General features: G+C 43.0%; 1 protein-coding gene across 1 annotated transcript in view; it reads right to left on the bottom strand.

Moving 5' to 3' along the window:
- Nucleotides 1-4,043, bottom strand: part of AKAP13 (A kinase (PRKA) anchor protein 13) — a 153,650-nt gene extending 149,607 nt beyond the window's left edge. Inside the window, exon 1 of the mRNA XM_006867115.1 lies at nucleotides 3,963-4,043. Within this exon, the coding sequence (XP_006867177.1) occupies nucleotides 3,963-4,043 (81 nt within the window). The remainder of the gene's footprint in view (nucleotides 1-3,962) is intronic.
- Between the last annotated feature and the right edge of the window lie 10,964 nt (nucleotides 4,044-15,007).

The raw sequence follows: 15,007 nt of genomic DNA, 5'->3' as shown, positions 1-15,007 counted from the left end.
GAAAGCCTCATCTTTCTCCCGCGGAGCGGCTGGTAGTTTCGAACTGCTGACCTTAAGGTTCGCAGCCCGATTCGTAACCACTACGCTACCAGAGCTCCCAAGAGATAGAGAATAGCAGAATGGATAAGAACATAAGATCCTTCAATATGCTGCCTAAAAGGCACATCAAAAATTGATATTCATCAACAGAAGACTGGTTAAACTAACTCTGGTACACACACACAATGGAATTATAAGCAGTGTTGATGAATAACCATGAATCTGCAAAACATTTCACAACAATGATGAACCTGGGGCATTAGGGTCAGTGAAATCAGTAAATCACAAAAGGAAAAATATTGCATGAGAACAATGCTGTAAAAAGTTAAGTGAAGGTTTTCTTGATTAAAGAAACAATTTATGATAGTATGGGGATAATGGGGAGAGAAAATTATTCACAGGCTAGAGAGGGCAGACATATGTTAACATGGGTGGCGAGACAGGCAATACCCAAGAGGGACATAGAGGGAGACACAGTGCCAGAATTAAGTGAAGAGAGGTAAACGCTGCTAGCTGATGGTACATGGAGCGGGTTGTAATCATGGAGATGAAGCACAGTGTATGATTTGTTGAAAGTAAAGCTGATGGTCTGTTCTATAAACCTCCACTCAATTCACATGTTTCTAAATCACTGGCCTTGCAGTTAGTAGTTCAGTGCTTATCATATAATGCCACATTGAGACTCCATGTTCTGGTTACAGTGAAGGAAATATGCATGTGTGAACTACCAAAAAAAAAAAAAAAAAAAAGACATAACTTCTAAGATTTCCTCCAACATGAAGAGTCTATGATTCAAAAAAATATATACTTCCGTAAAAATAAACAAACTCAGGTAATAAGAGAAAGAGTCTGTGATGGAAAAATACGTACACCCAGATAAAGAAAAGCAGATATGCATGCTCATGTAATAAAAGGAATTGTTCAACTTCAAGAGGAGCCTACAAGAAAAAAACTGTGGACTTGGGAATCAGATCAGGGCTTGTATCCCATTACTTATGAGCGGTGAGACCTTAGGAAAGTTACGGAATATCCAAATCTATTTGTCCACCTGTAAAATGAGGCAAATACTAGAATGTAAAATTTAAATGCCAGTTATCTCCTGTTCTGCCACTGTTTCCCCACTTGGGACCACAAAATCATTTTCCACATGCCTGGAAGCCCACCGTAGTAATGACAGACACACAGACTTCCACACTCTGAGACAGCTCTTTCTAAAGCATACGTTGAAAAGGAACACGTCGGAACAAATCCAATTCCTCACCATGGCTGGAAGGACTTGGCTTTTCAGTCCCCCCTCCCACAGCTCTCTTCTTAGACCCTCCCTCATTCCAGTCTGCTCACAATGCTCCGGTCCTGACTAACAACCCTGTCAACTCGTTCCTACTACAGCACCTCAGAACTTCTGAAGCTCATGCCTTCTAGAATACCTTCCCTTGTAATAGCTCACAAAGAGCTTCCCAAGATGCTCTACCTAAAATGTCTGTTATGGCTGGGAAGTGCCTTTGAGTCAGTTCTGACTCATAGTGACTGTGTATAGGGTTCCCAGAGAGCGGCTGGTGAGTTTGAACCATCAATCTTGTGACCAGCAGTCCAGTGTTTATAGGTCCTTTCCCTATTCCCTTACAGGGCCCTGTCTATGTCAGACCACCTGTAACACTTTGTATTTAACTTGTCTCACTATTTAGTAACTGTCTGCTGGCAAGGTGAAGATAAAGACTAGGTTTGGCAACATGCCTGGCACCGAATGGGTACTAATTTTATTCTTTTCAATGTATAGCTCTCAATGACACCATCTCCCTTGGTATCTCTAAAATAAAGGTATTAACGCCAAACATCCCCATCTCATTTCAGACAGAATTAAGAGTGCTTTCGAGGTTCCTAGTGTTTGCTTATTTATTTGTAATAAATATATTTTCTGGAAGTGAAGTGTTCTTTCCTGAAAATCTTTGATTGTATGTAAGCAGTATGGTACAATTCCAAGGATATAAGCACAGACGCATGTCAAAATCGACATCGGTTCTTTGTAAACTGTGGCCTTGGGGATAATCATGATCTTGGACTCTGGTTCTTCATACTTCTCACCCTGTGCAAGAGAACTCTTAAATTCTTCATATGACAAGAAGCCAAAAGAAAAGCTAGTAGTTGACAAAGTTAAGTCTCATGAAATAACATACATGGATGTGCTTTGGTAAAACGGCATCTAAAAGATCCACGCTACTCTTGGAAAGCTGTCACGGACACCTATTAGACCTTTGTGTTACTCTCAATGTATAAAATTCCTAGGTATCTAGTGATACCCAGACTAAGATTTTCTCATTTTTAATTTTTCTTCTTTTTTCCCCACACAAGGAAACCATAAGGAGTCTAGCTAGTACCCCCGCTGCTATGGTGCTGACTCCACCTCACAGTGATCCTCCGGGACAGACAGAACAAACTGTTCCAAGGCTAAAGGCTTTACGGAGCCCGCGGCTACCCTCTTCTCCCGAAGAGCATCTGGTGGCTTCAGACTGCTAACCTTTCTGTGAGCAGCCAAACATTTAACTACTGCACTACCAGGATTCCCGAATAATATGGAATGCTTCACAATGTGGGGTGTCACCCTTAAGCAGTAACTAAAGGTCCCGAAAACTAGGCCCTCCTAAATATATAAAACATGGACACATAAAACATCAGTTTTCAAGGAGGAAATCATATTGAAGAGGAACTAAAATTAGTAGGAACTTGGAACAAGTTCAAGATGTCAAGTTATCAGCTGCTCCCAGCCTGGGTCTGGTAAGTCAGACAACTACCTGATGGAAATTATAGAGGGGGAAAGACCGCTCAACCACAAATCACAACTCTTCTGCCTATTCCCTCAGCCAACAGCTGCCAACATTTCACTGGTTGGTTCTAAGCCCTCATTTAACTAATAAAGAAGAAGAAAACAAAACTAGGGACTCTCAAGCAATAAACTGAATCAATAAATTGATGAAATAGTTTCAATATTATCTTGGCCACAGCCAACATACTGCCATTTTGCCCTGCTCTCTTCCCATCCCACACCTCAACACTGTACCCCTTTTACAAATTAAAGTTCTTTTGGGCCTCTCTGAAACAATAAGTTGGCTTCCGATTTCCTCTGTATTTGCCAGAGAATTGCTCCACTTCCAAAAAGTGCTCGTTGAGTTGTCCAACAGTACCAGACTTCCATTTACCGCCTAGAGGCGTCCTTACTAATTTTAGATTCAAGGATCCCTTCCGTGAGCAATTAGTCACCCAGAGTCTCCGCCCCCATCCTGCTTAGACACCCAACCGCATAAACACTGCGAAAACAAACAAATATAGCCATCAACAGAGGCAGAAGCTAGACCTGAAAACGCAGTCAGACCAAGCCAAAAGGGCAGCTCTGGCACTTGACTAACTACACTGATTGGAGACCCTTCCAAAAGAAATACATGTTGTCTATCTTTTCACTAGAGAATTACGAATGAGAGACAGCAGGTGAACAGCAGAGAGAAGACTCAGACAAAAACCAGACTGAGAACCAGGGCAGAGAGAGAGACACAGAGACAGATGGGGGTTGGGAAGAAGGGGAGCTGGGCAAAGACAGAGGGGCAGAAGACACAGTAAGGAGGAACAAGTAACTCTGAAACTGAATTTCCCCCTCTATGATATTCTCCTGATCATAAGGATCCACGTGTGTTTTTTCAAAAAAGGATAAAAATCACAAACATATATTTGGGTTCAAAGCTGATTCCCAAACACCCATGGTTCCTGTTCAGATGCCCCAACTTGAGAGAGTCTTAAAAGCAACCCCACACATACAGTATTCACACATACTTCTCAGTCTTTCTCCCTGGGATACACCCAGGGATGCCGAACTGGATTCAAGGAGCTCAAACCACCAGGAAAGACTTGGCATTTATGAGGTGTGGCCCCCTTACCTTCAGCAACACCACATCCACAGTCCTGTCCACCTTGGAGATGTCACACAGGCTATAGCGCCTCTTGTGCCGTTCATACATTTTGTCCAAATGCCGAAGAGAGGAAACAAAATGCAGGAGGAGATAAACCCACTAATACGTTGGGGGACCAGTGTGCTCCAATGGAGTCCCAAGTTCCAAATTCCTAGATGAGGCGGAGGAGGTTCTCTGTCTTCTAGACTCCTCTGGACATAGTATCCTCAAAGGGTCAGTTAAGAATTAAAAAGAAACCAAGTAGAATCCAGCTCCTTGAATTGAGAACTTTCTGGCAACTTCAGAGCACTATGATGTTGAAGCTACAATTCATAATATAAGCAATAAATGCCTCTGGATGCTATACTCCGTGCAAATCTTGACTGAAAGCGGTGCACGCTGTTTCCATCACTGGCGATAACTCCAGAAAAATTAAAAATTAACTGGTTAGGCATAATGGTCAACACAGGTGGGAAAAACCCAAAGGAGGCAGTAAAAATCCAATGTGCACGGTGTCAGAAAGAGACAGAGAAAAAGACCAAAAAAAAAAAAGGGGGGGGGGGGATGACAACAACTCTATTTCAAAGTATTGACACAAAAGAATTCTCATTAAATTCTGGTTTTGCTCAAAAATAAATACAAGAAATGAAGATCAGGAAAACCAATTTTTTTCTTTACAGGCGCATGAAAATCTTTTTTGAAAAAAAAAAGGAAAGCAGGAGATTCTTTTTGAAGTAAATCGTTTTTAGAGCCTGTCTCTTGCACACCAGGGAGCTGAGCTTGGTTTTGATTTAAGATGGAAATATCTAATGAGAGCAGAGTGGAAGGAAAGAACTCAGCACCAGGCCTGCGCTGTCCCCTCCCTCCTCCTTCCTGCCTGTGGGAGCCCTTCCCGACCCAGCCTCCTCCCCCTTTCTTCCCTCTCCCTTAAGAACGTCACTACTTGCCCTTTCAGCTTGGCACCAGCAGCCTTGGAGGTTTGAAAACCTAATTGCAGTGGTGGGAACATGATTCATCCACAGATGAAGATGAGAAAAACAAGGCTTCCTTTTCCAACTGGCTTCCTCCCCCTCCTTCTTCTCCCATCCCCTAAGAAAAAGCCTCTGTCACACGGCGCAAGATGGGACTCCAGCGCTTTGATGTCAGGGTAGTATGGTAATGAAGAAACGGGGATGTCATCCAAAACACCACCAAGTACAACAGACTTTTCTGTTCCATGAGGACAGAAAATCGAAACTACCAATGCATATCACAGCATCGGCCTGCCAAATGCAAAGCAATGATTTAATATGAGAAAAATGTTAGCCAAGTAGTTCAGGGCTCAAGGATCCACGAGTGGCTATAGCAGTGTTGGACAAGATTTTAAAAATCACCAACAGTGAAACTGGTTTTGGGTTTTTGTTTTGTTTTGTTTTGTTTTGAGGGGAAGGGTGACGGGTCTTTAAAGAAAAGCAATACTTTTTGTGGCTAAGAAGAGGAGACTGGCCGGGACTTGTACACCACTCAGCAAATTCACTCATTGCCATGTACGCCCAACTCCATTACTGCGTTTGCCTGTTTTCGTACTATCCCAGTCCGTCCGGTCCCTGTCTAACAGTCTCAGGGGCAGACCCATTCCAGAATTCAGTATCTCACTTCAGACATTCTCTCACTTGGATGATACATGGTGTGGGAGGGAGAAGGAACTGAGGAAACTAAGAGAGTAGAGGACAAAAATGTTTCTCCTTTCAGAGCAGGATGCTACTGACATTTGCCTCAAGTGGACAGGAGATCAGAAGTGCAGAGTGTTAATGCGGGGGTTCAAATCACAAGAAGAGAAGAGATTTAATACCTCAATTGCTAATACTGTTGCAAACAAAAGTTGGTGAAAAAAGTTTTGCTGATGGTACAAAAGGGGTTGAGAAGGTTTGATGAATCACCACTTGCTCAGACCAGTCTCAGAAAACCGTAGGAAGCAGTTTTGCATTGTATAGGGCTGCTGTAAGGTCAGAATCAACACCATGGCAGTGGCTCAAAGATGGACACTCTTCTCGCTCTCCATAAGCCCCGCCCCTCAGTGTTAGGTACGTGTACATTTCAACAGAGGTGGTTCTTTATTAGCAATGATGCCAGAAAACAGGAGAAATGAGATGGTCAGAAAGAGATTAAAAGCTGTAACTAAAATATTCACTCAGGCCTACCAGAAGTGTGGGAGTTACACTGACCAGAGACTTTCTGCAAATACTTTGAAACAATGTGGTCAAGGGCACAGATTGAAGGACCCCCTTAGGCTTGACTGTATATAAGAAAAAACAGTTTATCATCTCTTGTGTATCAACTTTCACCAAGATATCATTTAAATTCTCCTTTCTCCCTGTGTGAACAAGAAGTTGCTTCCCCTCTATCCCTCAGTATGGTTTATCCCTCACTGCCTCTCCTTTCTGGTTTAATTAGAATCAAATGTCTCCTACTTCATAGGTTCCCAGGCAACTCTCTAGGGATCAGAGATGTTTTAATCACCATAAAAATCTTCTTTTTAATCACCCAAACTCACTGTTACTGAGTCAATTAGAACCTTTCCAATCCCAGCCCCATGAAACTACGAACTGAATAAATGTAGAGAAATCTGTATCTTTTAAACAGATGTATTATCTGCCTTGCAGTGGATGCAAACAAAACCTTTTGAAAAAGAAAAAGATAGAAGAGTCTTTTCAAAGTAAATAGTTTTTAGAGCCTGTGTCATAAAGTTTATAAAATTTGTTTCAAACCTCTATAATTTTCTAAAAACCCAGATTATTGTTTCAGATATATAATCTTTTCATTTTACAATACAGGCTGGAAATCTAGATTTCCTATTTTTTCCTGCACACATAAACATATTTTTTAAAGGATTTGAAATTGTCCTGACATACTCTGCTCCTTTTGAGAGAACAAATGTTCTGGGTGGGGAAAAAAAAGAGTCTGTTTGGCTTTCTCCTCAGAACTTCCCAATAGCAGACAGAATTTGCAGTCCTGTGCTTTTGCCGATGTTACAATTCCAAGTTTTTATCAAAAACATCTGGAACCACTAAACAGTTATTCTGTTAGGATTTTGAAACACAGCAACCAATCACTTTATATCCAAACCAGGGCTGAGAGTTGAGAATTTAAAAGAGGTTTTGAGTATATTCCCCCTTTCCTTTAACTCCAAGAGCTTGCAGTAAAATCTTTATCATCTACAACCACTTACAACAATACTTATTGGCAATATAATTATATCTCCCCTCTCCCCATCTACTCCACCCCACCCTCTGTCCACAAGACAGGCAGCCAGCACTTTGGGTCTCTCCAACACCAGACTTCTAACAAACATCCTTAAAGATTCCAGAAAATAAAGTGTTGAAATATTTTAGGTATTTCAGCTTAAGCAGAGCACTCTGCTCATTAATTAAATTTTCTCTTGCTGGATTTAATTGTGAGCCATAATACTTTACACAAGTCACTGAAGCATACTTATGTGTCATCTCTCTCTGGCTCTACCGGTTCCAGATGGGACAAAAAACCCTGGAAAGCAAGGGCACCACCTAGTGGATATGGTGGTTCTCTTCTATTAACGGAATTCCAGTGACCAGTAAGAATGTGGTTCAGTCAAAAAGGACGGCTGCAAGATCGAACAGACCTTCATTAAGCTAAAATCTTAAAATGTGAAGTGATGGTTTCTATGCACTTCTTAAGGTTGTATTGGTAGTTCCCTAACCCTGCCACCCACCCTCAATTCTGTGCTCGTCAATGTTGCTGTTATTAAGTGCTGTTGAGCTAGTTCCGATCCATAGCGACCCTGTATAGGGTTTCCAAAGAGCGACTGGTGAGCTTGAACTGCCAACCTTGTGGTTCAAACCGACTTTGCAGTCCAGCACATTAACCCACAGCATCACGCCAGGCCCTGCTCTTCAATAGACACCACGACAATTGGGTATCCTATTGTTGTTAGGTGCCACTGAGCTGTTTCCAACTCACAGCGACCCTGTACACAACCAAAACAAACACTGCCTGGTCCTGCACCATCCTGACAACTGTTGTTACGACTGAGCCCACTGGTGCTGTCATAGTGTCCGTTCAGCTCACTGGGGAGGGGGCGGATTTCATCCTTATTTGCTCTGAACCTCCACTTAACCAAGTCCTTCCTAACAGGGACTCAAATCGTTTCCTTGGAAATGCTCTTTGAATTGGGGCCTGGGTATGCAAGATCAGATATCCTGGTGGGATGCTATCGGATAAGCACTGGACTGCTATACACAAGGTCAGCAGTTCAAACCCACCAGCTGATCCTTGGAAACCCTATACAGGGATGCTATGAGTCGGAACCGGCTTGGCGGCACTTAATTACAACAATGCGCTAGATCAGAGCTTGTAGGCTGGATGGGGTGAAGTTTCCCAATGAAATTCTCAGCCACCTCAAAGAACAGGTTATTACTGTGGTGGGAAGAAATCCCCACCACAACTTTCTGGGACCTGTTTTCACTAACGCAGCTTTCAATCTTCTGAAAACTTTCTCCTAACGAAGCCCCCATGATTGTCCTGTGTCCTTTGGGAAAATCTCTCAAGACTATCCTTTTGAAGTACCCCCCAAGAGTCACGATAACCTTCTGAGCTGACCTCTTTGCTTTGAACTGAACTGGCCCAGAAGATCCTCTGGGAAGCCTTGTGAAACCCAACTACAGCACCTATCGTGGGTCTTTCTACACTCGTTTCTGTACTTCTAAGGTTCCTTATTCATCAAGGAGTACACCCAGTAGGCAGGAGGCAGCGAGACTAGAAGTAGTGGGAGATGAGCTAAAAAGTTGCTACTGAAGTGAGTGAAGCAGAGATCCAACAACAAACCTGTGATAAACTGTGCATGCATTCAACGGAGTATTATTCGGCCCTGAAGAGAAGGGAAGTTCTGACAATGCTGTAGCGTGGATGAGCGCTGCAAGCATTAGCTGGGTGAAATCAATGAGACCCTCAAAGGACATGTAGTATACGATCCCACTTTTATGATATAACCAGAAGGGTTCTGGGGTGAAGAGACCACGAGTAATTGCCTAAAGGGCACCGATTGTCAGCCGAGACTAAGTTAAAACTGTCGCGAAGACACAGCGGGGAGGGCGGCGCATGTCACTGAACTGTCTGCTTAAGAAATGGCCCAGATGGGAAAACTGCTATATATATTTTACCACAATGAATTTTTTAGAAAAAGTCAAAAGGTATTTAATATTAACAATTACTGGGCACTGGGGATGGGAGCATGAGGAAAAGAAGCATCGTGTTTAACTTGTAAGTTTCTGCTCTGGGCGTAGGAGTCAGTGCTGAGGGCAGACTAGTTGATGAGTTCGGTCAGACACAGTGAGTCTGAGGTATCTCGGCGAAGTCCCAGTGAGGCTGTGGGAAGGAAACTGCTGAAAAATTTCTGAAGTTCAGGTGAGTGCACGGGACTGAGCACCACAGGGATGCAGAGCAACACACAGATATGGCATCAAGGAAACAAAACAAAACATAAAGGAAGTATTTCAGAGAAAAGAGTGGCAAACAGTGTCAAATACTGAGAAAAAGGTCATGCAAATAAGGACTAGATTTTGCTGTGTGAATGACCTGCTGAATCTTGGAGAGACAATCCTAGTATAGTACCGGAGTGATAACGCCGGACCTAAACCTTCTATTTCACAGAGAAAATTTTGTTCTGTTTGTATTCTCAACATTTTCTATTTTTCTTGTAAGACATCGCATCCTATGAGAGAAAACACTGCTATCGGACCGCTAACCTGTGCTAAATACTTGGTGAGTGTTGTTAAGTGCCATCGAGTGTATTCAGACTCATACTGATCCTGTGGAGGGCTTCCAAAGGGCAGCCGGTGGGTTTGAACTGCCAACCTTGCCGTCAAAAGTCCAGTGTTTATTCAACAATGCCACATCAGGAGTCCGATATGATAAATACCTGAGACTGTAACAACTTTCTGCGAAGTTCTAAAGCAGTAACAGAGGAAAAACCTTCCGCTCTCATAAAACAAGTTCTATATTATAGGTGAGCCTGCCCTTTTAAATATTTTCAATTATTTCAAAGACATCCTGTCACTGAGGCCAAAAGAGAACACTTGAGTGCACACGTCACTACTGGGAATATGCACAAAGGTTTCGTGACAGTTGCAGGAGGGAAGCAGCATGGACATAGAGTGTTTGGGTAAGGATATGGAAAAAGAAGAGAAGAGCCAACAAAGTAGAAACTCCTTTTCCATATGATCATCTATTTCCATAAGAACAAACCTCATTCTATAAAACAAAGGCAATGAGGTCAAGGGAAACAACGCTGACATTTAACAACCAGAATGCTCTAATGGGATTTTTGTCATCACCAGCACGTCACGGGCCATATTAGCCAAATTTATTTATCCATCTAACAGATATTTCAATGTCAGCTGTAGGCACGTTGCTCTAAAAAATACAAGCAAATAGGTGTAACGTTTTAAGAGATAAAAACACGTCATCATTTCTAGGTGCTTGAGAACATAAAGTAGAAGAAATGGCACCAACAGGGTGGGGTAGTACAGATGAAATGTGGACTTCCAGCCAAAGGGATGAGGATTTCTGGCAGATTGATCTGAAAGTAAAGTTTCACAAAAGTGGGGGTTTAACATACAGGGAGAGAAAAAAGAAAAAGGGGAGCAGTGAGGAAAGGCAAGCAGAGAAGATGAAGAGTAAGAGTCAAGGCGGAGATTTGAGAAGTGTCAGGTGTTACCAAGGAATAGCAGGCGGTCCGATTACATGCATCCAATCAAAGATGGTGTTAAGTGCCATCACGTCAGTTCTGACCCACAGCGACCCTATATAGGGTTTCCGAGGAGTGACTGGTGAGCTTGAACCGCTGACCTTGCAGTTCAAATGGCTTTGCAGTCTGGCGCATTAACCCACAGCGCCAAGCTGGAAAAGAACAATAGCCAAGGTTATAAAAACATATGACATCATGCCAAAAAGTTTAGACTCTATTCAGAGGCAAGTAGGAGCCAGTGAAGACGTTTAAGTAGGAAAGTGATGTTTTTAAGCTCAAATTCAAGAAGATGGTACAAAAGGGTCTACGTAGCTCGTCAAAAGTTAATCTGCTTTGTCGGAAACTCATACTGCTTCTGCATTATTAACCAACTTCATTTTCTACTAGTCTACAAAGTTAGTATACAAGTGGCGTCTCATGAGTGCATAATCAGAGCATGGGTCTCCGGATCCTCTGTCCTGGAAACAATCAGTGTCTGGAATCTCTGCCTGGGCTCACCACCACCTTAAGGGCTGTTTCTGCCTACTCCAGCCTCCTTAGGACAGACTCTTCTCCCCTCTGAATGCCTATGGGAGTCAGCTCTGACACACTCATTGTCCTGGGGTCTGTCTCCCTGTATTGCGCCTTACTGCTGCATGGGGGTCTGTCTCTAAGTGGATGGGAACTTAAAGGCAACAGGCTTTAAACATTTTTTTATTTTTTTAATTTCACTCCTAGAGTGCCGAACATGGCACTGGACATTCAAAGACTGGATGACTAACTAATTATGCCTAAATTCACCACAGTCACGAGCCTAAGACTTTCCCAGCAACAGCTGACCAAATTTAGTTACTTATTAAAAGTTGAGAATTTTTTGGTCGGTGTCACACACATAAAAAATGAGTAGTCTAAAGGAGTTTGAATCCAAGGGTTAGAAGTCCTGGCGAGACATGAAAACTCCTGTTCAAAACGACCCTAACCTGAGGGGGATTTTGAATCCTATATACTACAAGAGCTCTGGTAGCGTAGTGGTGACGAATCGGGCTGTGAGCCGCAAGGCCAGCAGTTCGAAACTACCAGCTGTTCTGCGGGAGAAAGAGAAGGCTTTCTACTCCCATGTAGATTTCCAGCCTCGGAAACCCTGTACAGGGTCGCTATGAGTCGGAATCGACTCCACGGCATATAACAACAACAACAACAACAACACCATGAGAGTATACTGCTTTAGGAAATTCCTAGGTTTATTCTTAGTTTTCAGTCAGTCAGAGACAGCAACAAATGATTCAGCTTCCCAGGGAAGAATTCCCACATCCCTCCGGGCAAACACACACCACTGTACAGTCATGCCTTCCAAAAACTGCACAACTAGCTCCTTTTATCCACTATGTAAAAGACAAAGCAGTGGGAAAGAGTGAAAGCTCTACAGGAAATGGACCTTTCAAGACTAGAGCTAGACCCACCTTTGGCATTCACTCTGCTCCAAAGGAATTCACCTCGTTTCCTACTCACTCAGAGTACTCACTTTCTTACTCACTTGGAGTCTATGCTTTGAAAACTTTATTCAACTGGAACAAATAAAGTGTAGCTTTAGAAAATTCATGGAAAATAGAATTAAAAGGAAAAAAAAAAAAAAAGAATTTCCCCACAAAATTTGCAAGCCCCCTTTTGAGTTAAATGTTCTGAATTTTTAAAAGGTGGTACACAACATAACTCTATCTCAGATTCAAAGGAAAATGTTTGTTTAGAAGGTTTGTTATCCTAAGTTTGTATTTGTTATTGTTGTTGCTAGGAGCTGGTGCCTTGAGTCAGCTGTGACTCATAGTAACACTTGTATAGGGTTTCAGAGGAGTGGCTGGTAGGTTTGAACTGCTGACCTATAGTTAGCAGTTGAAAAAGGCCCTTTGTTTAAATATATGCAAACAGAGAGGCCTAATAAAGTCAGCATCCCAGGGAGCCAAGGGATGGCTGGCTTCAAGATCCCATTTACCCAATCCAGTGGCTGAGAAGATGAACTGTGGGGTTAGGCTGCCTTGGGAAAGTTACTAGGAACCTTTCAGTTCCTCACCTATAAAATAGGGTTAATATGAATACAGGCAAATTGTAAAAGAAAATGAGAAATAAATGAGTTAATGTATGAAACATACTTTGTGTAGGAGCCTATGGCGTAAGTATTAGTTGCTATTATTTTTATTTTATCATCTTTGTGTTTCTACCTCATTAAAAAAAAAAAAGTGGCATTGAGTTAGCCTGAAAAGGGTGCATGTAGGAGAAATCAGAGCAATCGATGTAAATTCTAACCCTATTCAGAAATGGAGAGCCAAAACGTTTTTGGTTTCCATCACGTCACCGTGCTCTCTTCTGGAAATGTCTTATATTACGGGACAAGACAGCAGAGAGGGATGAATTTCGTGGTTTTCTGATGTCCTGGTGTGCAGCTCTAGGATAATGCACTGGACCACAAAGTATGGAGTTCAAACCCACCAGCTGCTCCTCGGAAACCCTACACAGTGGCTATGAGTTGGAGCCAACTCGACAGCACTTATCAAGGACAGTTCTCCGATGGAGTCCTGCTATGGTGCTCTAGGGTATGCACCAGATTGCTAATCACAGGATCGGAGGCTCAAACCCACCTGCTTCTCTTTAGAAACCCGGGAAGAGTTGCCATGAGTCAGAACTTGCTCTAGGGCACTGAATAAATTCTCTGATAACGCAGAGCTGGTAACCTGGCAGTGACCCCAGAGGACAAATTTAAAGTACAACTGAGCATATGGGAGTCCTGGTGGGGAGCTGAGGGTTAATGGCTTGGACTGTAAGGTCAGTCTGAACCACGCGGCTGGCAGTTCAAGCTCAACAGCTACTCATTGGACACCCTACTCAGGGTCGCTATGAGTCGGAACCGACTTGATGGCACATAACAACAACAAAGTGAACATCTGAATGACAAACTATTTTTTTGTGGGAAAAGGCCAGGTGAGATCAGCTTCTGACAATCGGTGATGAAAACCCTTTGATGACACTGGTGTGATCCACAGCGGATGACAACAGGGGTGGCGACGCCGGACCATGCAGCGTTTGGAGAAAAACACCACCAGCCTAGTTCACAATGCAGGACTAAGAACATAGATAAAATAGTTTCGGGGGAAATAACATCTCTTCATCAAAAGTAAAAGCAAAAAAAAAGACATTATTTATAGATATTTTTTCCTGGCCAAAGCCCAAGTGCCTAATTTGGATTGAACGTAAAGTGTTTCAGAACAATCCTGACCCAGAAGACTGGCTGAAGGACTGGTGAGAATGGGAAGGAGAAGAGGATTTGGCTCCAGGAGGAGACTCTGGCAGACCTTTGCTCCCACCTCTACTGGGAAACCCCTCTTATGACAGCACACGTGTCCACTTACTATGCTCAGACTAGAGTTTACACCTGGCTGCCTTGGTGACACTGCCCTCGGTGACTCAGCTCTTCCTTCCTCCCTGCCTATTCAGAGCCGTGGAGTTGGTACCGACTAACAGCGACCCTACACAGGGTGTCTGAGGCAGTAAATCTTTACAGGAATCACTGGTGGATTCAAACCTCTGACCTTGCAAGTTAGCGGTCTAACTAACGTTACCAGAGCTCCTTAGCCTTTGTTGTTGTTGTTAAGTGTCCAAGAGTTGGGTTTCCAAGGCTTGAAATCTTTGCAAGAGTACAAAACCTCGTTTTTCTCCTTAAGAGAGGCTGGTGGACTTGAACTTCTGACCTTTTGGTTCACAGTCCAGTGCTTATCCTATGGAGCCATTGCACTCCCCAGTAAAGTCTTTAAGAACCTTCTAAATGCTTTCATATGCATCAGGCCTCCATGTAACACCTCAGGAGTACGGTCTGTTCTCTGACTATTAGAACCGTGCTAACACGCAGACCTACCCAACGCACCCACCCCTTACCACAGCTACACAAGTGCCTACTGCACACGCGGTCTGAATGTCACTGGATGACTTATCAGTTCTTCACCTTAGCATGCGACGAAAGGTTTCTGCGTGAATGAATGAATAAATAATCACCCCTATCTGAAGAGAATCCTTCAGGCACCTCATCTTCAGAGGATATCAAACAGGAGTGGGCACGCTCGATTTAGTGGTTCTCTTATTCATAGACTGATATAACCCAGGGACTCGATACACACAGACAGAGAGAGAAGGGACATCCCCTCTGCCCACTACAAATAAATGGCATTATCAATAAATGGGAAAAACGAGCTATCAATAAATGGTACCTATCAGAAACCATGAATAAATGGATGAACGTATAAGCCAACCC

The sequence above is a fragment of the Chrysochloris asiatica genome, unplaced genomic scaffold (assembly GCF_000296735.1).
Source record: "Chrysochloris asiatica unplaced genomic scaffold, ChrAsi1.0 scaffold00101, whole genome shotgun sequence".
Lineage (NCBI taxonomy): Eukaryota > Metazoa > Chordata > Mammalia > Afrosoricida > Chrysochloridae > Chrysochloris > Chrysochloris asiatica.
This window is presented reverse-complemented; position numbering and strand designations above follow the sequence as displayed.